General features: G+C 35.4%; 5 protein-coding genes, 1 long non-coding RNA gene and 1 other non-coding gene across 9 annotated transcripts in view; 2 read left to right on the top strand and 5 right to left on the bottom strand.

Moving 5' to 3' along the window:
- Positions 1 to 303: 303 nt before the first annotated feature.
- The window catches only part of LOC144852046 (protein dpy-30 homolog), a 48,854-nt gene continuing 24,784 nt past the window's right edge, over positions 304 to 24,373 (bottom strand). Inside the window, exons 2-5 of the mRNA XM_078709736.1 lie at positions 3,186 to 3,225; positions 2,212 to 2,273; positions 1,692 to 1,882; positions 304 to 1,242 (exon numbers count right to left, since the gene is read on the bottom strand). Of these exons, the coding sequence (XP_078565862.1) occupies positions 1,170 to 1,242; positions 1,692 to 1,882; positions 2,212 to 2,273; positions 3,186 to 3,195 (336 nt within the window). The 5' untranslated portion in view covers positions 3,196 to 3,225 and the 3' untranslated portion in view covers positions 304 to 1,169. The remainder of the gene's footprint in view (positions 1,243 to 1,691; positions 1,883 to 2,211; positions 2,274 to 3,185; positions 3,226 to 24,373) is intronic.
- Positions 2,540 to 8,116, top strand: LOC144852044 (CMP-N-acetylneuraminate-beta-galactosamide-alpha-2,3-sialyltransferase 4-like). 2 transcript variants are annotated; one of them, XM_078709734.1, is made up of 10 exons: positions 2,540 to 2,772; positions 4,024 to 4,183; positions 4,488 to 4,533; positions 4,745 to 4,828; positions 4,992 to 5,086; positions 5,217 to 5,286; positions 5,583 to 5,660; positions 6,201 to 6,390; positions 6,619 to 6,750; positions 7,280 to 8,116. In XM_078709734.1, exons 2-10 carry the CDS (start codon positions 4,048 to 4,050, stop codon positions 7,508 to 7,510), a joined length of 1,062 nt encoding a protein of 353 aa, XP_078565860.1. In that variant the 5' UTR covers positions 2,540 to 2,772; positions 4,024 to 4,047; the 3' UTR covers positions 7,511 to 8,116. The 2 variants fall into 2 exon arrangements, with proteins under 2 accessions (XP_078565860.1, XP_078565858.1); XM_078709732.1 differs by lacking the exon at positions 2,540 to 2,772 and adding an exon at positions 3,756 to 3,880.
- Trnat-ugu (transfer RNA threonine (anticodon UGU)) lies at positions 2,581 to 2,653 on the bottom strand. Its single transcript has one exon. It is a non-coding gene; the product is annotated as a tRNA-Thr (tRNA).
- LOC144852043 (uncharacterized) lies at positions 8,102 to 12,063 on the bottom strand. Of its 2 annotated transcripts, none has more exons than XM_078709731.1 (3): positions 11,986 to 12,063; positions 9,276 to 10,133; positions 8,102 to 9,011 (listed from the first exon to the last, which is right to left on the bottom strand). In XM_078709731.1, exons 1-3 carry the CDS (start codon positions 12,001 to 12,003, stop codon positions 8,814 to 8,816), a joined length of 1,074 nt encoding a protein of 357 aa, XP_078565857.1. In that variant the 5' UTR covers positions 12,004 to 12,063; the 3' UTR covers positions 8,102 to 8,813. The 2 variants fall into 2 exon arrangements, with proteins under 2 accessions (XP_078565857.1, XP_078565856.1); XM_078709730.1 differs by lacking the exon at positions 11,986 to 12,063 and adding an exon at positions 10,547 to 10,585.
- On the top strand, positions 13,517 to 18,436 carry LOC144851922 (uncharacterized). Its single transcript, XM_078709583.1, has 3 exons — positions 13,517 to 13,654; positions 16,218 to 16,954; positions 17,303 to 18,436. Exons 2-3 carry the CDS (start codon positions 16,424 to 16,426, stop codon positions 17,450 to 17,452), a joined length of 681 nt encoding a protein of 226 aa, XP_078565709.1. The 5' UTR covers positions 13,517 to 13,654; positions 16,218 to 16,423; the 3' UTR covers positions 17,453 to 18,436.
- On the bottom strand, positions 14,497 to 14,745 carry LOC144852058 (uncharacterized). The gene is made up of 2 exons (XR_013614257.1): positions 14,710 to 14,745; positions 14,497 to 14,632 (listed from the first exon to the last, which is right to left on the bottom strand). It is a non-coding gene; the product is annotated as an uncharacterized LOC144852058 (long non-coding RNA).
- Positions 20,551 to 24,162, bottom strand: LOC144851636 (zinc finger protein-like 1 homolog). Its single transcript, XM_078709199.1, has 6 exons — positions 23,926 to 24,162; positions 23,582 to 23,693; positions 23,198 to 23,391; positions 22,813 to 23,029; positions 22,493 to 22,616; positions 20,551 to 21,635 (listed from the first exon to the last, which is right to left on the bottom strand). The coding sequence occupies exons 1-6, from the start codon at positions 24,025 to 24,027 to the stop codon at positions 21,422 to 21,424; spliced, it is 963 nt and encodes a 320-aa protein (XP_078565325.1). The 5' UTR covers positions 24,028 to 24,162; the 3' UTR covers positions 20,551 to 21,421.

Here is a 24,373-nt window from a genome sequence, read left to right as displayed (position 1 = left end):
CTATTTGACCTTTATTATTAGCACAGACTTTTGATTTTTTTTCTTTGCTGTGTCCATGTGTCATGAGCATCAACATTATTTTGTATCATTGGAGTAATTTTTTATCACCATCTAATTATTACTCCATGATATCACAGTGTCTTTATATCATTTGATTTCATTTATTTATTTCACTTTACAACTATATAAATATAAAGTGGAGGAGCCTAAAAGAAAGCAAAGCTTGTGGTGAATAGGCTCCTCAAAACAAAAAAATAAAATATAAATAATATACAACACAGAAATCAACAACAAACACTTGGCTACTTTTGTCTAAACTTTATTTTTTAATTCCAATAATTATTGACAAATATACACAAGGAGAAACCTTAATTAATATGTGAAAATAATAACCCTAAGAATACATCTTGACTGTAACTTAAAATAAGAGTGAGATCTTTAAAACAAAGGAGGTAGACACCATAGGAAAAGCCTGCAGTCTACGTTGAAAAAAAAACCCAAAAAAAATACAGTACTACAGAATTGTCTAACTTAATGGAATTTGAATACTTGTGCGAAAGATATTTAAATTCAAATTCAATTCAAACACACAACCAATAAAAAGGTCAAGATATATCACATGATTAAACAATGATGAATAAACATTTTTACATATTAGTTACAGGGAAAAAATATACTGTGCTTCTATCCTGGTAACAATTATAAATATTAATACATTAATGTAAAACAGTTGAGTTTTTCTCTCTACCTTTTAAATATCTATACACTACTGAATTGGTTTAGTACCTTTTTAATAGGGAGCTTTGGATTTGCGATGAGCAAAGTATGTAATTCACTGTACACATGCAGGAATATTGGGTTGTCCTTCCATGCTTCCCACCTCAACAGGTTTGATGGTTGTTTGATGACGACATATCAATTGACCTGTTCATCGCAAATCGAGAGGTCTCTATGTTTATGCTGGAGGGAAACTAAAGTAACAGTGAAATATGCTCATCTTTTCACTGTGAAATATTGGTCTTGTTGGTGCTATGGAATAGTTCATTTTGCTATTTAAATTTGCATCGTTTTAACTCAAGACTGTAAATAGTAACGATTAACCAAAATTCTATCGGAATTTTCAAACCAAGATTGAAAGTCCAGTAGAGTGATTGCTTAACTGTTTGTATCTAGCTTTTAGTTTCAAATTGATCTTTGTTCTTTAGTAAATATGCTGCCAGATACTCTATCGGGTTTGGCGGTCTGAAAGAAGACAAATATAAAGTAGATCATTGTTTAAATAATTAATGTATGTACCAACAATCACTAAGCTTGTCAAAATTACTCTACTTCAGTAACTACATTTTTACTGCTGTAATGTATGATTTTAGTTTGTTCCAATAGAAGTTTATGAGGCAGTCAATAAACAACAGCGTGTAAGATTTCCCTCCCCACACGCCAAAAAATGTTATACTATAGACCATATTTATTTGAATAAACGTCCTGGGCATTTGTTGTTCAGGAGGGTTTTTAGGTGGCGTTTATTTGAGGGAGACGTTTATTTTTTTTTTATATGCATGAGCCCCCAGGGCGTTTATTCAAAATGATGTTCTATGGGGGAATTTATTCAAAGCGGGGCGCTTATTTAAATATAGTAATACTGTACATAGCAGTTACTGCAATGGTAGAATAAACTGTATTCCTCTACTAACCGTTCTTTTGCTAAAGCTGACATTGCTTGTAAAAGTATCGGTACTACTGTCTGGTCAAGGTATGACCTTGTAGGGAGAGACTGTAGCTCTACTTTTGCTCTCGGCCTGTCTGTCTCTGCCTTCTCACTAGCAATGATCTTTTGTACATTTTCTGTGAGGCCATGTTCTGCATGGGGTGTGTCTGCTTTCAACTGCAATCAAAAGAGTTGTTAGTTTAGAGAGGAAATATTGACAGCCCCATGTAGCTTCATTTAACCTGAAAAGGGATTACCACACCCCACATGAGGTATTGGTTTAGGAATAGATTTGTTGGTCTATTATTAAAATTCAACAAACATTTATTTCATTAAATGCCAGCCATAAATAATACAGAGCATAACAATTAAGACCAACCTAGAAGTAAACTTGTCTCAGTTGGCTCTTTAACATGGTTACAAAAAGAACAATTGACTGAGAATACACATTAGTGGCACACACACAAAAATGATTGGGGATTTTTAATAATATGAATTATACTTACAGCAGTTTCCTCTGCGGGTGCTGCTACACCAGCTTCTGGTTGTGGTATATTCTGCTGTTGTTCTGCAAAATAAATAATCTTTCTGAATTCTTTTATCAGAGTTCCTACATTCTACAACTAAGAATTTGCAAAAAAACTCACATTGATTTTAAATAGTAAATGTTACACTTTAAAATAACCTGTGATAATTCATGATAGAATATTTTAACTTTTCATTGGTCGTGGTGTTAAAAAAAAAAATATATATGCCTATACCTATTCTATACTGTATTTAAAAAAAAAATTGTTACACCAAATTAAAAATGACTGAGACTGTGTAGATAATTTAATAAATCAATGTTTTAGAAATTCTGTTAAAAAAAAAAAGAAAGCCCCCAGTGAGAATTGAACTCACGACCCCTGGTTTACAAGACCAGTGCTCTAACCCCTGAGCTATGGAGGCATTTGTTGACCAGATATCATCATCAATGGACTTAATAAAGGGAAGGATTTGGGTGGATACACTTGACTACACAACATACAGAACCTTGATCAAATAATGCTTTTGAACAGCATAGCAAAGTAGTTAATTTTTTTTTTTAATTATTCAAAACATTAGGGAGTTGTTGATCTCATCATGCCAGCTCTCTGTCTGATTGATTTATGAATGGGAAGGATAACACAAAAAAAAGCATTACTGCATTTCAACAAAAACGTTAGCATAGCATACAGCTAGACTCCTGTAAGAAAAACACAATACACTTATTTATATTGAAAGGATATCCAAGGATAGGCTAGGCCTATCTTTACCATGAAAAGGTCACGTCACACGCGGCTACAACAAGACTGCTGCGCCTCTCTAATCAACTTGGTTGGCCGGAGTGAGCAAATTCAAACATACGAAAACAGTTGTGTTGGGGTTTATGGTAGATATTAAAGGCAGTTGAAGTTCGGACAATAACACAAAGCGAATCGTGTAGTATGTTTATGCTTACCTTCTGCCATTTTATGTTTTAATTTATTCAAAGTTTGCCTGATTTTCGATTAACCACACCGCCGTGTACCGTACCCCCGCGATCAAGAAAAATCAATCAAATTTTCGGTCGCTAGGATGGTCACGTGAATACGTATTACGCGAATCTGATTGGTTAGTTTTTGTAATTATATGTATTATTATTTTTATTTTCGAATTCATCATCATTATTTGAAGATATAAATGTTCAACTAAAACAAACATAAAATAATTATACATCTTAAGCCAGGAGATCGAGAATTAAACGAAAAATTCATATCCGGTTATTGCAAGAATGATATCACAATATTACTGTACATAATCGATGATGGTACTTAGTCCTTAGTACTTGTGTTGATTACACTTATCATGAATCATTTTTTTAATCTTTCACCTTCTGCTGTTTTTTTATTGGCGGCTATTTTTTCGAGGATCATAGATATGTGTGTCCTCTTTAGTACGTAAGTTGTCTTTCAACTGAAACATATGTTTACACTTGTAAATAACAGTTGCAACATTTACATTGGATTGCGTACTGTGAGGGAAAACGTATCGGATTTTGAGGCTATGCGCACTTATATTTATTCTATTCGACTCCAAAATTAGTTTTAACCGTGTATTTGTGTTTATTAGGCAACTTTTATAAATCGGCTAACTATCAGTGAAGACCGTCTTTAGGTAAAGTTTTTTTTATTTTTAATTCTTCACTTATTTAATTTCGATTAAATTATAGAGTAAGCAAGCTGAACTTAGGAGTATCCACAAAACTTTTCTCTATCTTAAATAAGCGGCCTAACTACGTGTGTATCATTTATTTTTAGAGGTCTATTCCAAATTAAAAAAACATGATCTTTGTAGAACATCATAAAAGGTTGTACGCATATCTAACATGCGTGTTAGCAATAACCTGCGTAGGAGTGTCGTTACAAGGCTACCATACGTCTCACTCGTCACAACTTAAAGGCAACCTGACTAACAGAGGTGAGTATAGGAGATTATCATCCCAAGTTTTATTTATCTATTTTAACTAAACTATACTATGGAGAAAAATGATATTTCCTCCGTGAAATATACTAACAAATCTTAAGATATCATAATTTTATGACGTCATGTTTGTATGACGTCACAAATCAAGAAGCATGCCTGCCATCAACTTTCCTTACCAAACTTTCAACATATATTGTGTCAGGCCATACTAAAAACATGACCAGTAATCATAATATAATGTTGAAAGTTGAATTAATTTGAATAATGATACCTTTAAACTCTGTATTTTTTATTTTAGATGCAATGAGTGTGGCGGGTATTGAATCTTCACGCATCATTGTCAGGTTTGTGGTCTTTTTCATCATATATCAACTCGATTATTATTATTTAGAATACAATATTCTACAGACATCGTGCAATCATTCATCAAAGATACAAATGGACAAATGACGTAAACTGAAGAGTAGTACAGGTAGTAGTCATAGGCCTCAACAAACAACCTCTAATACATTTCATATGATTTTGTTTTTTCATACCCCGTTTGGTATGTTGAAGACCTGTACCAGTCCTTAATATGAAACAGAATTTATCAAGACCATCCGCCTGGGACTTGGTAGCCCGGTTAAGAGAGAACTCGTCGTAAGTATACATGGTGGTACCACCGTTCGCCGTCGTCGTTAAACTAATCCCTCTCGTCTCATACCTAAAGTTTGATTTCTACTCGTTCACAATGTCAGGTTTGTACGGGTCTCACAAAATATACTGTTTCTTTCTTCACTGTGAATTTTCTTTTTCTTTGAAGATTGAATCGTTCGCTGTCCTTGTTTTTAGACAATTCTTCTATTAATTGTCGAACTAACAAGGTTTATCCTTTACCATTTGGACTCAACGGAGTATGTAAGTACACATAGCTCGATTATTTGCAAGCTTAAACAATTATTAAATTACAATAAAACTCCTTTATTGAATTTCGTTCAATGAAATTGTTGCTTTGCATATCATTTCTAATTTTCTTTTTTTTTCCAAGCTGATGGTGCTAAAAGCATGTTGGAGGTATTACAACCTGCAAACAGTTATATCAAAAATAAATTAAGAAGGTTCGTGTATTCTTACTTGATGATATTTATAGGCAATCTGTATTGGTTATGGTTATTATCCTTGCTTATATTGGAAGAGGGTAAAAAAGAATCCTCCAAGCTTTTATCAACGCTTTTTTCTGTACTTTGTTTCAATTTTTATACCAAAATATCGGCATCTGTGTACTGTCACACTATACCATTTACCAACAGATATACACGCTAGAAATTGTTTATACACATAATAATTGCCGTGTCATAATAATATAATAATATAATCGCAAACCTGTGCTGTTTAAGTTTATACTTTATTTCAGTATGTCCTCTGCACGTTGTCTGGTAGTTGGAGAAAGAGCTGCTGATAAAGTCATAGATTCATTTGACGTCATTATAAGGTGCGTATGACGTCATTATAAGGCGCGTATGAGTAAAAGTTAACTTAACTATACATTTGAATAAAATACGTAAGCAATTTCATTTGCGGTTTCTTCTCATATATTATGTATATGTATTGACTCAATATATATATTTTAGTATTATTATTTGATATCGTAGTTAGCCGTTGTGAGTTACAACCCTGGTACAAGGTCAGGATTGAACCCTAAACCTTGGGATCGGAAGGCTACTATATCTATTATGAAATCAGTCATTACCATCATCAATATTGCTATAAAGTATCGGTAGTATATATTTGCTTTGAAAATCGATAAATAACAATGTATAGTTTTGAAATGAAATTCATCGCACGGCCGGCAGTGAACATAAAATTAAAAGAAATAAAATCAATTGTAAATGTAATTTACGTGCCAGTTCGTTGTGTAAATTGAGTTTTTATTTATTTATTTTTTTTTTGAGCGATGGAATAATGTGGTGTCGATAGAACATCGTGTATTGCCAGATAGACCTAATCTTCAATTGTTCTTTTCTTATTTTAGTATCAACGATTTACAGTCAATTCGAGTTAACAAGAATTTTTCCAATAAGGCCTACATCAATATCGTCAACTCCAGAGGTAGAAAAAGTCAACATTTTGAAAATGTCAACGCAATAATAGTATTTATTGCGTACAAACCCGTCGACATGGAACACATTGGAAAGATTGTGAAACGCGTTCATAAAAAGACAGTACGTTTAAGTTATAAAATGTTATTTTACCAAACAATTGTTATTTTACACACAAATTAATTGTTATTTGTATCATGTGTACAGTTCATGACCAACTGTATAAACACAAGTATAGGCTAAATGAAACCTTTCACAATTTACAATAATATTTTAATGATGATATTGTACATAATGAGCATACGTGAGCCAACTTGATATGTGTAATTCATGCATACTATCTTATAATAGAAGAAACAATCAAAGATGCGAAACTTTGGGAAAAATCAGCGACAAACTGCCAGCATGCTCATGCTAAATCCCGCTATTATTGAAGAGGTAGCTTTTAAGATATTCAAGTATCAAAGGACATCAAAAATCCATGTGAGTAACAATCTTAATCATTATTCAACAAAACTAGAACGTTTATTGTAATATATTAGCATCGATATCTTAAACGTACACAGGACTCCACAATATTTGACAAAACAGTTTTACAGAACGCAACGCAAACACGTAAGCACAGCAAGTATTTTGACCAATCACGACGCGATTATAATTAATTTGCTCACATACGCGTTCAAAGGCTGATAAAAATGGAGCGGATTATGTACGCGCGCGTAAACGATGTAGCGTGTAAAATATAGGACGAACGCACGCAGCAGCTCACAACGCCTACAGCTGTTCTTGCATCTAGAGCAGCCTCATTCATAACCAGTGTAGTTAATTTGTTTGGTGCTTGGCTGTGTAAACATGACAATGTTTCTACAAACAGTCATTGTTGTTTTATTGTTGCTTCTGTAAGTATAATTGTATTTGAAATCGATATTCCTTCTTTGATGACAGCAAAACAAACACTTCACCGTATTTAACTGTTTCGATATTTATACAGTATTTAATTGTATTTTTGTAGAAAAGACCATCTCCAACTAGAAGAGCTATCGGAATCATGTTAGCCTTGCACATTTGCGACAATGTTTCTATCGCAGGATTTGCAGATATCAACATGATGTCTAAGCATCGCTTTGGTAAAACAACTAATTTGACTAAAAAATACAAAGCTAAGAAAAAAAATAACAATGAACATGAGATGATTCAAGAATTTATAAAACAAGGTATAATATATAACGTCATTGATTCTTAAGAAAACAGTAGAAATATAGATAGACCTCTGCCAATTGGTGGCATATAAATGAAGCACTACAAAAATAGGGCGAATCAATATTCTATAAACAATAACGTTCTTTTTTACACATTCATATAGATATAAAATAGAGCAGTAACAATATTTTCACAAATTATATGAACTATCATAAAATAGCGATATAGCGGTTATAGCGGTTATGTTGATTTTACGAAAGGCGTAAGCCCACGACACATTAAAACGTCTATCACTGTCAAATACAAACGTATTACAACCAGTGTGAACACAAACTTATATACCGGTCTTGCTTGGTTACTTGGTAGTACTCCAGTTAAAGACCCTTCCCATTCAAACTTAGAGACAATTTCTAATTATCTTAACAAGCTTAAGCACCTACTTTACGTGTAGAAATTTATGTGTTTGAAAGAACACTGATTGATGCGTTCTATATAGGACTAATGAATCAGTGCAATGGAACAAATAATTTCATGAGGTGAAAGATGAAAGGACATGTTCAGTTCTTATTACATGCATGCTAAGATTGATACATCGTTGTTAAGGCATAATAAAACGTGCAGTATGGGCTGTTATTGCTGTAATAAAATATTGACCAAAACTACCAACAATGGATCGTAATTATTTAAACGTGTTTTATTAGCTATTGGATAATATATAAATTAAATAACAAAAGAAGTATTGTTTATCAAATGTACATTTTGCGTTTAATCTATACGTTGTAATTTAAATACGTTCAGAGACCTTGTCTTTTAATGGAAAACCAATAGAAATACAAAGCGGTTGATATGTTCTAGTTGAAAAATATTGTATATAAATAGGCTATACGTGGTACCTATGTGTAGACTTCTTTAAAAAAAGTTATTTATTGTAAAATGCGCAACGGTTAGGCCTAACAGACGTGTACCATATTTCAGGCCTCTACTAAAGCTCTGGACACTATCAAACTTTAAGCGACAACCAAATGTGATGTGCCCATATATGGACATAGTCCTACCGATTTCATATCACTACCATATTTGAGCATATCACTACAGTACCATATTTGGGCACATCAAACTGTTTTGTCAAACTAGTGTGATAGTGTAGACAGAGCTTTAAACGAATTAATGTTGAACGTAACACATTTAATTAGTATCATAACTTACGTGTATAGAGATCGAGTTTGTATACGCCACGACGGCCTACCGTACAATATACGCGAAAAAACTTCCATCATATTTAAACATTCTACATTTTAAATTATCGTCGTCATCATCATGATTTACATATTAATCAATAGATCATTTTACGTATCATCTTCATTACTCAATGATCCTATTCTGTTCAAACCTTCCTCGATGACGTTCTTCATTTCGTCAATGTGACTTTTAAGAAAGTTCGTTTCGTCAAGTTGGCGATGGTTCATTTTCTTAACCACTGTTAGATCAATATACATGACCCGGGTCACCATTAATGCCGCACGTGCTCTGTTGTATAATTCTGCCTAAAAACAAATTTAAAATGATATTAAAGGCAGCATTTTAATTAGCTTTTTCATTTTCGTATAAGCTATAAAAATAAACATGTCATTTTTTATGGCTTGCAACTGAGAACTTTCCTAATTAGTAAATGATTCGTATTCCGCATTTTTTAGCTCGGCACACAGTCAACAATAAAGCGTGTAATTAACGTAGAGTGAAAGAGAATGTGCAAGAAGAGCTCGGCGCGAAAAAACCCACACAAAATGTAATGAAAAGTGGTTACTTACATCAATGTAATCCCGAACTTTCTTAAGTTGTCTTCTAATATTATTAATTTGTTCGTGTACTTCCCAAGTACCATGACCTGCGTACAGTTTTTGATGATTACGATAATATTCTATCAACCTATCAAGATCATCATCACGATTCCCCCATGTTGTCATTTCTGGTTCAATTCGATACAAACGCAGACAAAAGTCACCAGATAGTCTGTTAACGAGTAATGTCTTTGTGAAAGAGGCGGGAAGAGGTTTTCCTATCCGAGGTATCACCAGCGTATCCTTCCGAAAAACAATCTGACTCTCTACCGTTCCCTCTGCAGACGATAATTCTTTGTAGTCCTTCGTTAATTCCATTTTACGTAGTTCCTCCAGCGTACCGATCCATAAATAGAAACCCCATCTGGTGATTCTGTCCAAAACCATATACGCCAACCTTGCCATGTCTGACCTAACAGTTCTAACATCAGGGCTGTACGCATTAGCAGCCTTATTCAGGTAAAGAGCCGTTATAAAAACAGTATCTGGTTGCCGTCGGGCCAGCAAAACGTCTACCAAAGGCTCTATTACTGTACTACCGCGTACATACCGTAACCTAGGCAACCTATACTCCATAAGAACTTGGTTCAAATCCTTTTCCTGACGTGACATTATATACGTCATAGTTTCATAAAATCTGCATTGTATAAACTTGGAATCCTTGAGCAGCTCTTTCTTGCCGAGTTTGATGTCTTGAGTGATTATACCGTTTAGTGCTAAGCAAGTGTCCTGAATTAGCAGTTCGCTGTAGTGGTACGCGTCACTTATATTGGGAAATTGATCCGACATTCGTAGATTTTTAACTTCGTCATTTGCAATCACGCTACTCTATAGAAAAAATAAAACAAAAATTGGTTTGAGACTAATTTACCGCTAAGGTGATGGACATCCTGTCTTGCTTCGGAGGAAAAACATCGCACATAATATGTTGTGTGCCTTATGGAATGATAAACTATCAACTTGGATAACAAGACACAGAAAAAGTGTGAGCAAGGTAATCTAACAACAGGATGCTGAGTTCTGGAGATCAAAGGGTTTATCCGTGGCTGCGACATGATCAGTTCCACACCCGCGCGACGCCGCTGAGAATATGTATAAAGTACAGTACTGTTGGTATTTGTCGCAGCCAGACATAAGATCAAAGAACTGTTACAAGCTCAGTGTCCTGTTGTTAGCCTTGCCTTGGTTTGAACAACATTTACTTTCTAAAGCCAATAGCATCCATGAAACATACAACTTACCATATAAACAGGATCTGTGATAGAGGCGCCCGAGCCCATCGCTGCCTTGACAACGAATGAATGATCATTGCTTGATCAAAATGCTTCCAGCCTATGGCAAGTTAATTCCAATTTACATTATTATTTGTTACAATATCCGATCGATAGTTTCTCATTTACGTACGGGGATTTTCTAAATCTTGTGATGCGTGGGGTTACGTTATTCAATGATAAAACAGCAGAATAATATTGACAGTAAGATATTGAGGTCGGTCGGCAGTCAGGCCGTACACGGTTTTGTACAAGGTAAACTTTTCGGACGCCTGACGCGTGTACACGGTAAACTTTTCGGACGCCTGACGCGTGTACACGGTAAACTTTTCGGACGCCTGACGCGTGTACACGGTAAACTTTTCGGACGCCTGACGCGTAATTTTGGTGTTCAATGAACACGATGCGTTCAGAAATACACTAGGCGTTTGAGCATAATAACGCCAAGTGTTCAGTATTATTATAATGACTGTTATAATATAATTCATAGACATTTAAAAAATAATTAGTATTTTAACAATATTGAAACGAAGCGTTGAAAAAAATTATAAAAAACATGAATACAAGCTATGGTTTTCTAACAACTGTCCGTCACTCTTTATGTAGTTTCAACCGTAATACTATAGTATAACCGAGCAGTAGGCCTACCAATCTTATTTGCAGCATGATCTGCTCCAGTAGAGAATAACCAAGTGATTATAACAATAACAAGTTCAGTAGAAACATATATTGATATCCAATATGGTGTAACGATTTGTAGGGATTATAGCATTATGAATTGTCGTTTGGTTTGATATGGTCTTGATCTATAGGCCTACCCTACCATATGATTCGTTGTTAGGCAACAATAGTTTTTTTTAAAGTTAAAATGCAACCATAGGTTTCAGAAAGAGGTGACAACTGAGATACACGAAAAATTTCACGTCCCGAGCATTACATTATCGAATGCATTGTAAACTAATTTCTCTATGTTTTAATACAATAAATAGGCTAGCATCTTTGAAACTTAGTAGGCCTATAGACATCAACTCCAGTAAGAACTCAAACTTTCCTTCCACCAAGGAGTGACTAATTTATACTTCTTTCCTGAAATTCCGTGGTAAATAGTACCAACTTCAGACCGTTTGTTAATTACAGTTAGAAGTACAATAGAAATAATAATTTAGGAAATGATGAATCGATAAGGTCGTTTGGGGTTTAGTTACTTACCCGGGCAAGTTGGAATTCATATACCCAAAGTTAGCGATACTTCCACTCGATATGCGTTTACATCAGTTCGCGAATATGTAGGCCTACAACAAAAAAGCTAACATCAAAAGATCTTAATTACGTTGAGTCATAGGCGAAAACATACGACGGTAAACTAGGCCTAAAAAATATAGATTTAACATAGTGTACTTATTACTAACCTTTGGTATTACTTCCATTCTGATATGTGGTTGTTATGTCTTGAGAAAAACAAAATAAGTCAATTATCCGTGAATTTCGATTTCATCTTGATCGGTGAGCAGGAGGAGGTGTGTCTCAGTTATTGAGTTTATTGATCAAAAACGAGTTCTTTGAGTTACTGGGTAAAACAAAATAATACTATTGAGTTATTAAATGACATCACAATTGTAGAAACCATTCATTATTAATTTAATTATGTAATTACCGGTGCCTCAGCCGATAAATGCATCGCATGAAATTAGATCGTCGTATTGTATTGGCGGTGGTCATGGTGACAAGTTAATACGAGAAGGTTTGAGAGAGGAGAGGAGTTTGACTGAAGTCGGATAATGAGTTGATGATGAAAGTGATGATCACCGTGGATGGATATATCGTATGCCTATTGGCGGTGGCCATGGTGACGAAACCGAGGATTAAAGCGTAGTTCCCACTAGAACGCAACGCAGTGACGTATTGACGCAAAGTGGGAACCAAGCTTTAAGCTTGGTTCCCACTAGCGACGCAACGTAACGCAACCTACGCAACGTAAGAAAATGCCCTTCCAATAATTGTGTTTGCCCCCGCCTGCGTGAAATCAAACCTGCGATGTTTGCAGCAATGTTGCGTCGTCGGTTCCCACTTATGATTACGCAATTCAATTCAATTCAACTTTATTTCAGACAAACTGTCCATATGAAACATATAAATACAATAAAAAATAATACAAAGCATTATGTGACAACCGTCATGGAGAGAGGACTAATAATTATTTGTTGACATATAGTGCCTCTTAAAATATGTGGATTATGTTTTGAGGTTTATTGGATGTAGACTGTAGACATTATTATATTATTGATTACTATAGTTTACAAAACAACACATTATTATGGCTATACTGATACTAGTTAACACACGTAAAAGTATACATGAGATTATATATACAAAAGTTCTGTCTATACGTTATTGCGTTGCGTTACGTTGCGTCCTAGTGGGAACCACGCTTAAGAGACAATGATACTGTTTGCGAGAAGAGGAGGAAACAAACTGACAAAATGACGATGAACTATCAGTCTTAATGATGGAGAAAATAATATTTGACTTCATCCTTTGCTATAAAATGATAGATATCTCCTTCTGTTCCAACCGAAAAGTGCAGGTTCAACCAAAATAAAGATTTCTTTTTTACCAGAATTTAATTGTTGTTGGTTTGCCAAAACAAAATTAATAAAACATTTGTAAGACAATGTTTTACACATTCCCTGCGTAATGGTAGGCGTTTACTTCAGTAGTATAGCGTTAAAGCCCCCTCATGAAATACATACACAACAAGTGTTATTTAAGCACCCTTTCATAGAATGGTCTGGGCTTTTCAATTTGCCGAAAAGGTGTAACCAGGCATAAAATAGCATTCAGATTTACTATTGATCAATTTAACAAAAAAAGACCATCACAGTGTGAAACCAGTTTTACCTCACGTGAACAGGGACAAATAATATAAACGGGGTTTAGAAAGCAAAGTGAACAACAACATTTTCAACAAGCAGATACCATTAGCTGTCATCTTTGGAAACAACGTTGCAGGGCCTACTGTTTACACAATTCAATCAATATACTCACGTGATTTTTATTGATCTCCAAATTGGACTCAATGTAAGTACAGGGTTAAGCTTATTATAGTATATTGCCAGGGCCGTAACCAGGTTTGACGGCGGGGTGGATCGTTAAGTTCTTTAGTGGAACCCAGGGGCGGATCCAGGATATTGAAATAGGGGTGGCGTAGCTTTGCGAGCGAAGCGAGCAAACATTGGCTGGGGGCCAGGGGGCCGCCAAGGGCCCCCGGTCGGGGTCCAGGGGCCGAGGGCCCCTTGAAATTTTGGCGTTCTAGCGCATTGTAAGTCGTTTAAAACGATTTACAAACATCTCATAATGTCATTTACCAAACACTCTAAAGCTCGCAAATTACGACATGTGGAACATGCATCTGATACTTACCTAGGGTACCAAATGCAAGCTAACAACTTGCCTGTACTTTACATCTAAATTTTTACAACGCGACGATGTTTTTCAGCTTTTATAAACTTGTCCTAGCCTAGGCCGGTATTATTTTCTTACACGCGCGCCGGGTCGATCGCGGTCACTACTTCTTCGCATGCAGCAGTAACATGACGTCACGTTAAAGCGGTCGTCACAGAGTCTCATGCATATTAATGAAGCAAACTTGCTGAGAGTGTTTTCACCACGCAACACATGCGACGCAAGATTTATCGAAACTCCGAGCCATCTACTGACGGTCATGTTTTTGACAATTAAAATCACGGCATATTCAACGACCTGGTTTAAACGATCGTTTAAAAATTAGCGGTCCGGCTCGATTACATTATATTTAGTGATTTGAAAAAAACAAAAACACCTCTTTTGTCATGATGTCATCGCGATGTGTTTATGAGAATCATCGACGGGAAAGCAAATAAAACAACATGGGTCATGAAATGCTGCAGCATTGTTAATATTTTAATAGTAATACGTTTTAATAAAATGTAGCCCTAACGGGATAATTTTCATAGGCACTATACAGTCCTAGCCTTTGTTTTTATTGTACTTAATAAATGGGCGCGTAGTATAGTAGCACTGACCATGTTATTGTTATCTATTTTTAATCTATTTTAAAATAACCGGTTAAATTGCGTTATGCAGCAGAAACAGACCCCATGTGGCTTCATCAACTCTATTGATCGTCTGAGGTACCGCTATTCTACAATACGGGAGTGACGGTCACAAAGGATGCCGACCTGCTTAGTGGAACGCGACCAAGCTCACCACGTGGCTTTTATCAACTTGCTCTTTTTACACTTAACTGTGACGCTAGAGATTGATAGTACACAAAGGATGTCGACGTACATGCTTGGTGGAATGCGATCAAGCTGACGATGTGCTCCGACGTACTATTTTCAATATGAAAATGTGCAAACCATCGGTGATTGATGACCGTCGAAACGATACGTGTTTTTAAAATCTATTTAATTTAAAAAAAAAAAAAAAAAAATCTTTAAAAAATAGGGGGGGGGGGGAAGGGGCGGACGCCCCATACGCCCCCGCTAGATCCGCCACTGGAACCATACCCTCGATTTTTTTTTCTCTACATTTCCGGCTATTCTCTTTTGTATATGAACTATAAGTATAAGTTGGTGTAATTTCCAGCCCACAAATTTCAATTGCCGACCTTATATTGTCAGAGGACGGCATTCTCTTGCCGACCGAAATTAGGCTAGATCCCTCCTCCTTTCAAGCCTCCTAGCAACAACATGGTACATTAGGGATCGTATCATTGAGACTTTAACAGGCATATTCACCATCATGTGGTGTTTAGGTAAAAAACCATGGAATTAAGATGATCTCTGAATTCACTCAACCGTTGCATCTTGCACTTGCGTGTGAGCTGCATGCTTTCTCTATCAAGCAGCTGGCTGGGCACGTCACACGCACGCGGAGACCTGTGTAGGGGAATACCCTGTTATGTCAAGCAAACAACTATGCTCTGTGTACAGCTCGCTAGCTCCAGAACCACGATGTTCAGCAGTTATCAAATAGAACTTATCTTGTAAATTTTAGTGTTAGGTTTTTATATTTTAGTTAAAATATATATATATATATTAATTAAATTTATTAAGGCTTGACTAGGCCTGTAGTGAACAATCGTCGTGTTGTGTTAGTATGCCCAGCAAAAAAAAAGTGGGAGGCCAAGCGGAACTCGCTGTTCAGCGGGGGGGATCGTACGATCCCCCCGATCCCCCCCTGGTTACGGGCCTGATTGCCCTATTTGTGTCACTTATCAAAGCATAATATATATTATTATTAATGAGATTCTGGCCAAAGTATAACTGGTAAGTAATGGCGTAGATGTTTTTGGTTTGGTTGAGATCCAGAGGAGGGCCGTACTAATTAGTATTGAAATGACAGGTCTCCAGCATGACATTGGTTACATTCCCTTTTGAAGGAATAATCACATATGCTTTGGCTGTCATGTGAAATGAAGGGCACCATTTTCGCCACCGAGTTGTAGTCTCCAGCTTTTATATATTTAATTGCATGTGATTCTAACCAGAGTAACTAGTCGATCGATCCGTAACTGTTACTTATTAAATGGTATTATCTTTATGTAATAAAGTTAGTTCTACTTTCAAAAGTTTCTTTTCACCTTTGTTACTATTCTTAGGTAAGCTGCGATAAGAGCCCTCGATTTTACAATTGACCTTCAACCATGCACGCATAGGCCTATAATGGACTTCGGAATATTATTATATTCATAACATAACTTCACGGTCTCCAGGTATTACGACAGGAAGTTCAAAATTGTTTCTAATTCTTGTTTGTCTGAATAAGCTTTTAGACTTTACAAGGGATAAAATATTCAAAGTGACAATGGTAGCACAGCCTGAGAAGGCACGTTCGTCATTTAGACGATTGTCACTAAAAGGCTTGCAAAAGAATTCATCGTATTCTGTTTTGGATGAAGAATCTAGGCTTCGCTCGGATACTGTAAGTTCCGCGGATGATGATAAGTCTGAACAAAATCCGGGTGTAGATTTGGTGATGACGAAAGACATGCAGCAAGTTATGGAACCCGAAGAACAGAAAACCAGAAAGCATAAACGAAAGTTTAGTTTATTAAAAGGTAAAAAAGATTCCGATGCAGAATGTTTGGTTGTTGAAGACAATAAAGACATCGATTTAGAAGACGGGAAACCAGACAAGAAGAAACACAAGATGAAATTCAATATATTGAAGAAGAAAAAGAAACGAATGCACGCTTCAATAACAAGTTTAGTAGTTGAAGAAAATAATGAACATAAGAATATGGAAAACAAAGAAAACAAGAAGAAAAAGAACAAGTATGAGAAAAAAGAAGAGAAACGAAAAAAGAAAAAGAAAAAATCAAAGAGGATAAAAAAGGTAAGATATGTTTTTATGAAATGTCTATAAAACATGTGCAATAATAAAATACTATAGTAACATTTATCGTAATTAGATGAATTCAGTGTATATATCGGGGTACTATGCAAAAGACATGACTCAAGGTAATATCTTGTGAAAAGGTTCATCTGGAATCAGGAGGAAAAAGCTCAAGAATAAAACAGTTTAACGTGTTTATTGTAATATATATATTTGATTAGATCATCAAAAAGAATCTTTAATAAATAACTGTATCTATACACTGTGTGTAGATATATTGTTCCATGGCTTGTGGCCAAGTGCAACTTGGTTCGGATTTTACTTCACACATTTTGTTTTCATTTGCAGGCTGGTCGCCGCGCTGCAAAGGCACTCGGTAACGGGTTTATACATCTAGGTACAGCATTCAGATACATGTCACCTATTGCAGCCATGTCCGACATGAGTCCCAACTATTATGAATCAAACTATAATGGACAAAACACAAGTTACTTATAGACATTGTGACGCGTCTAAAATGACGTGTAATGACTTGGCGTTTCAATGAAACATGTCATTCTGACGTCAGTGGAACTTATGCGCAACCAAACCAACCGTTATAACGTACATTTATTGATTGACGCAGCGTTTATGATTTCACACCGTAAATAACAGAACACTGGGTGTGTACTTGAATATTGTATTTTAAACTTTCACTTACTTCTCATGAACCAGTAGCCTTTGTGTGCATGACGATTTAGACAATGAAGGTCTTTATCTGATCTGAGTAGGGCCTACGTGGATATTGGGTCAAATTTTTATATTAAAGAATGCATGATTGTACAAAATCGCTAAAGTTCGATGAATTCTGTTGGTGAAATCTATTATATATATACTCAGAATAAGCTATGATGCGTTACGACCAGTGTGCAAGTTCAAATCAAATAATTTATCTTTTTTTTACTGTTGTGACGGATGTGTGTGAATTGATTATGCAAAACGAATTGTATCGAGTCAATATATTGCTTACTTTTAACTTCCATTCATTCCCAATAATAGTTTTTTTGGTTTTTTTTTTTACAACGAATGGACATTTTATTACACTGTAATTCAATGACGTGTGTGTTAATAGCCGAATTTATTCATTTCAAAAATACAAGCATATTTTTTTGTGTAAACTATTTTATATGGGTTGAACTATTGCTTACATTTTGAACCCTCCCTTTATAATGCATAACAACGTCAATAATAAAAGTATTTGTTCAACACGGGAGGACATGTATAATTTCGGATTAACATGCTACACTCGAACTAAGCCAACGTCGTGTTGCATTCGTGATTGTTGCCGAGTTTATTTAAAAGAATATTCCTTTTATGAGACAATCAATATTTGTATACGTGTACGACATCAAACTTTGAATGAATGATATAACGTTAACTGAAGTCAATAATGTATATACCGTATTGTTCATCAATATAATGTGTGTTTATAATAAAGAAAAAAATATATTCGTGCGAAATTGTAATTCACTTAAAATTTTCCGATTATACTGTATATACCTATGGCTGCCGAGATTGGAAGCCGATTCTCGGAGTATGTATAATATGTCCAGTATCATAGGAAAATTCTAGTAACAGTGTCACATGCATCACATGCTATAAGCCTAACTTAAACTTTAAATACTGTATAGGTCCACCTGTGATACATGTGACACTATACATAATTTATCCATGATACTGGTCAAATATGCCAAGTTAAGAGGTTTTTGTACGATTTGTTCAAAATGAACAAGCCGTTCTTATGGTGTAAAAATGCAAGTATCTACGCGAGAGACATATAATGAGACACTAAGTTGTCCGCTTAAAATGGATATGAAAGGATTTTAAAATTTCAAAATAATGACTGATTGATCTAGCCTACACGTTGAGCCAATAAAATGATATTGCTAGGAACCCTTTCATATCAATTTTAAGGGGATTGTGTTCTAACTGTATAGGCATATGGTCACCCGTGTCAACGACATATCGTTATATTTACTTTAATAAGTACGAAGTCTACCTTATTATCACAGAATTATAACCTTTGGTGGCAATGGGTACGGTACACCTGTTGATAACGAAAGAATTTCGACAATTAAGATCACACTTTTATAGAACTTAAGCCACAAAGCCGATAATTAGGCTATGCTAATACACTTGTACTTCAGTGAAATGTTAGGCAACCCAGTACAACAGTGTATATGAAATAAATCAATTTATCGATCTATCAGTAAACCCAAAAACTAAGTTGAAACATGGATGTATAAATTAAATCTCCATGGTTAAAAATACAATAAATGGAGATTGAATCACTATGCATGTTGAATCTCACCATAGGGATATAGTATACAAGGTATACATTATATCTATGAGTTGAGGTCTGATGATTTATAAAGCGTAGACAATCCCAGGTGGCGTACTCAAATGTATTGAAAATTAACTTCTAATGTAAAGTTGTGTCGAGGGGAAACTTAGCAACGCTCCATGACTAAATATAGAGAACAGGTGGGTTGTTGTGTTGATTATTGTTTGGTTCAATCGCTATGTATATTTGAATATTATATATTTTTAGCATTTGTGACTTAAACTATCTCTCTTGGTCATTGTTTTACATAATATGGATAGATATATAAATACATTTGCATATACCTGCTGGTTGTGCACTCTGCGGTATAAGTATCAAACCTTTGTTTTCGTGCCAACGATATCTATGTTGGTCGTCAAAGATGAAACTTTTCCTAATTTCTCTCGGTTAATTTGTTTAATTGTTGCTGTGCATAGCCTTATCAGTCCTAATATACTATTGTGTACTGTTGCAAACGCACTTTCTGTTGTTGACTTTATTTGATACCGGTACATGATGCTTTATGCGGATACAAAAGTGTATACAGCACATTTTAACAATTTCAAATACATCTTAGTATTTCATAATAAAAATACTGTACATTAAATGTTACATATTTTTTCATGATACCAGCATATAGGTTCACGGAAATATAGTATAGTGGAATATTCACTATAGGCCTACCACATCTTCACATTTGACATTTGGATCGGACAAAGTTATAAAAACTAACGTAATCTTCTGTCTTTCTTATCATCAATTAAACACGCAATGGGGTAATTTTGGAGACAACTTTACAGAACAGTGACTGGTACACAGGTGAGTAAGCCATTGTCATTTTAACAAATCTGTATTTAATTGCTATTATCTTCCGGATATAATAACTGTCAGTAACCATACAAAAAATAACATTATATTTTGGGTGAGAGCGTTTTCCCACTAGAGACGCAACACAAACGACGTAACGCATTGAATTGACCAATCACAAGCGATGGATTATTTGACCAATCACAAGCGATGGATTATTCGGAACTACGCATATCATTGGTCAACTTGCTTGCGTTGCATCTACGCATTTGCGTTGCGTCCTAGTGGGAAAAATGCTTAATACACACATTTTGTTATTGTACAGATGTGGTACGCTGGAAATGTGTACAAAACTACATTTGAAAACCCGCCATGGGGACGGTTCCTAATGAATAATAATAATGTAACATAACTGTATAAAACAAACTCTTATGTACAATATTTTATTCGGAAACAAATAACAAGTGCCGAGAAAAAATCGTAATATTTTCATAAAAAATACATCGATTATTCTGACTAAAGAATGAAACTAATACAGTTTCTAAAATTGTACAACCTTTTATATCGACTATCTACACTTTCCCCCTTGATTAAATATAATACCCTTTTTAGACAATAATAACCTATACACAACTTGAATATACAGTACAGTATAAATCTCCTACATATTGCAAAAGAAACAATAAAGTAACAATGTAGTATAAAATAGCTCGAATTACATTATGTTATATAATGGAACACCCTTCCCCCCTCCCACCAACTAAATTCTCGTGGGAGTAGCTTTCAATTTGTGCATTATGTTAATTCATTGTCCACATGCGGAGACGTCATTAATCATGTGTACTTTTTCTCACTTGATTCCTCACAGTTTTGTCGAATTCAATATCCAGGCGACGTGCGTAGATTTTTTCTCAACATTACTGAATGAAAAAATTCAGCTAAACCAACTGGTATTTGGAATTTCTTTAATGCAACTTAATTTTTAAACCCTTAAAATTATATAATAAAAATTGACCTTTCCGTTGTTGCAAATACATTACAGTTATTAATATTACTGTATCACAAACATCAATGTTGTAACTATCTTCCATTACGTTGCTTATGTGCAGGGGAATCTTCCAATTTTGTTCACCGCCGGGGCTCTGGTTTGAGAACCATTACAATGAATGCCCATCGATAATCCATGTTTTTTTGTTTTATTCATTGTTAACAATTCCTTTTGCACATTTCACAAAAACTGGATTATACAATATTTTATTAATTGTAATATTTTTTACACTAAAGTATATTTTTGATCATCAAAAGCTAACAGCTTCTAAAACTTTGCGGCCAACTCGAATGTTCGGGTTTGCCATGGGATCTAAGAACGGATCTTTGTCGGCGGACGCCCTGCCTACTTGTGTGAAGATAACGACTAAAGTAAAGAATGCGATGAGACCAATGATCAGGATTACGGCGTAGCGCTTCATAGAACCACCAGGATCGGCCGCAGACTTTTCACTAGTTCGACTTCTGTAAAGATACAAAATAGTATAAAATCAAACAAGTGCAGATTTCAATCACACAGTACATGTGAACAACATGTAATGCACACTGCAGTTCATTATTGTGAACCTTGGTTGGAACGAAGATGAACCCTGGTTGGAACGAAGATGAACCCTGGTTGGAACGAAGATGAACCCTGGTTGGAACAAAGATGAACCCTGGTTGGAACAAAGATGAACCCTGGTTGGAACAAAGATGAACCCTGGTTGGAACAAAGATGAACCCTGGTTGGAACGAAGATGAACCCTGGTTGGAACGAAGATGAACCCTGGTTGGAACAAAGATGAACCCTGGTTGGAACAAAGATGAACCCTGGTTGGAACGAAGATGAACCCTGGTTGGAACGAAGATGAACCCTGGTTGGAACAAAGATGAACCCTGGTTGGAACAAAGATGAACCCTGGTTGGAACGAAGATGAACCCTGGTTGGAACAAAGATGAACCCTGGTTGGAACAAAGATGAACCCTGGTTGGAACGAAGATGAACCCTGGTTGGAACGAAGATGAACCCTGGTTGGAACAAAGATGAACCCTGGTTGGAACGAAGATGAACCCTGGTTGGAACAAAGATGAACCCTGGTTGGAACAAAGATGAACCCTGGTTGGAACGAAGATGAACCCTGGTTGGAACGAAGATGAACCCTGGTTGGAACAAAGATGAACCCTGGTTGGAACAAAGATGAACCCTGGTTTGAATGAGGAGGTTTAGGTGATGGCATGGACTTCCGCTTTCTCTTTTTTCCAATAACATCATTGTTTTTCATGGCACCTATTGTTTTTTACATTTTATAAATTCAAAATGGTTAACCAGTTATTTAACTTACTTGAACCATCTTGCAAACCAATGGAGGGCGCTTCTCCTCTTGTATTTATCAACGTCATGATCATGAACTATGTCCACAACATCATCTCCTTTTGTGGCATCATACATTTTACGACCAGCTTGAGCTGTAAGAGAAACAATAATTCAGAAAATTGATTGGGAAATTCTTAGTTAAAATTGAGCTGGCTGGAAGGTCTGGATAGAAGCTTCTTCAGGTTGGGTGGAATAACTAGTTAGTCTAGTATCTACAATTACATCTGGTAATATTTACATAACACTACAATGCTGGTTAAATCTGAAAATGAGATACAGTATACTTACGGTTGACTATGTTGGCAAGTTTATCTGTTCTTGTATGTGGTGTACCGGTGTCAACATTTATTACCGTGTGTGTTTGCGGACTACTGTACGACGACTGTGATGGAGCACCCTCTATTGGGAATGTGTTCCTTGGTTCTAGTGCTTGTCCACTTTGTTGGCTAAATGATTGGTCAGTACTGTCATGTGCTCTATCAAATGACCTGTTGCTGTCTTCAAACTGAAAAAAGAGCAAGATATATATGCAGAATTTATATATACATATAGTGTACTAAAATGTAAGCAAACAACACTCTTTTATTATAACTGATATACACTACATTGTTTGAAGGTTTGCATGACGATATCAAATGTTGATATTTTGATATACACTACAATAATAACTTACAGCAGGTAGGCCTAGACCAGCTCTTGCCCAATTTGATTTTGTTAAGAATCCTTTCAAAGCCTCTATTACGGGTGATACCATATTGCTTTTAGGGAAGATACATTCATTACACGTCGGGCAAGTATACCCTGCTGGTGCTGTATTCGTCGGAAGCTCCTTAGCAAAATCATCCAAGCATGACCAGTGGAATACATCTGCGGCAAGAAGAAATTGTATAGTAAGTTAGAACGGCAAATTTGATCTTAGTCACTTTGTGTCTGTCATTAGTAGATATTAGAGCCTCCTTAAAATATATTTGATTATATACACTACTCGTAACAGGTGATTGTATTGAACTAAAAAGAAAGTGGTTTCTGAAAAAGAAAAGTGCTGCTTTCGACTTACCATGACATGTTAGCCTTACAACATCTCCACTAGCAAGTGTCTGCCCACATAAAGTACAGTTTGTGTCATAGTCACTATCTTGAAGCCAATGAAGATAGGATTTAACAATGCACTAAAAAGAAGATAGATAGATATGACATTAATTCTTAATTATAATAAAAATAAAATATATATTTTTTGCTGAATAAAAATAATTCCAAACAATATTTTAAAATGTATTGCTGTAAATATGTGAGTGATCAAAAACTAAAAAATAATAGATTAACCGCAACAATCATATAAATGTGTTTCTAACGCTAGGCCTAGTACCTAGGCCTATCCCCATCTCACTTCACCATACTTACCCTGGGATGATTCGCCACCAAGCAGTGTTCGCATACGTTGACGCGGTGCTCAAAACAGAACAAGTTTGTTACCTTCCGTTTTGGACACTTACAAAGCCCCATTTTAAAATATTTTGTTAGCTTTATAAATTTTAAACAATGATTTTACCGACGTCCTAAAATCGTAATATGTTCAAATATCATAACCACTATAAAACATATTTAATTTGTTGTCATCATTTTCGTTTCTTAAAAAAGTCTGCCACGTAATTTGGATTGAGTACGCAGGGTCATTGAGTTTGTATGGTAAGAGTTGTTGTGAAATAGAGAGTGAGTCACCTAAATTTAAGGCATTTTATAGAAATAAAACACAATAATATACTTTCATTATATACATTTCAATATAATTATTTTAAAACGTATTTATATTTGAAAATTAAGGACAAATTAGCCGCAAAAACCTTAGTTA

The sequence above is a fragment of the Antedon bifida genome, chromosome 9, assembly GCF_963402885.1.
Source record: "Antedon bifida chromosome 9, ecAntBifi1.1, whole genome shotgun sequence".
Classification (NCBI taxonomy): domain Eukaryota; kingdom Metazoa; phylum Echinodermata; class Crinoidea; order Comatulida; family Antedonidae; genus Antedon; species Antedon bifida.
Note: the sequence above shows the minus strand (reverse complement) of the source record. Positions and strands in the feature narration are given on the sequence as shown.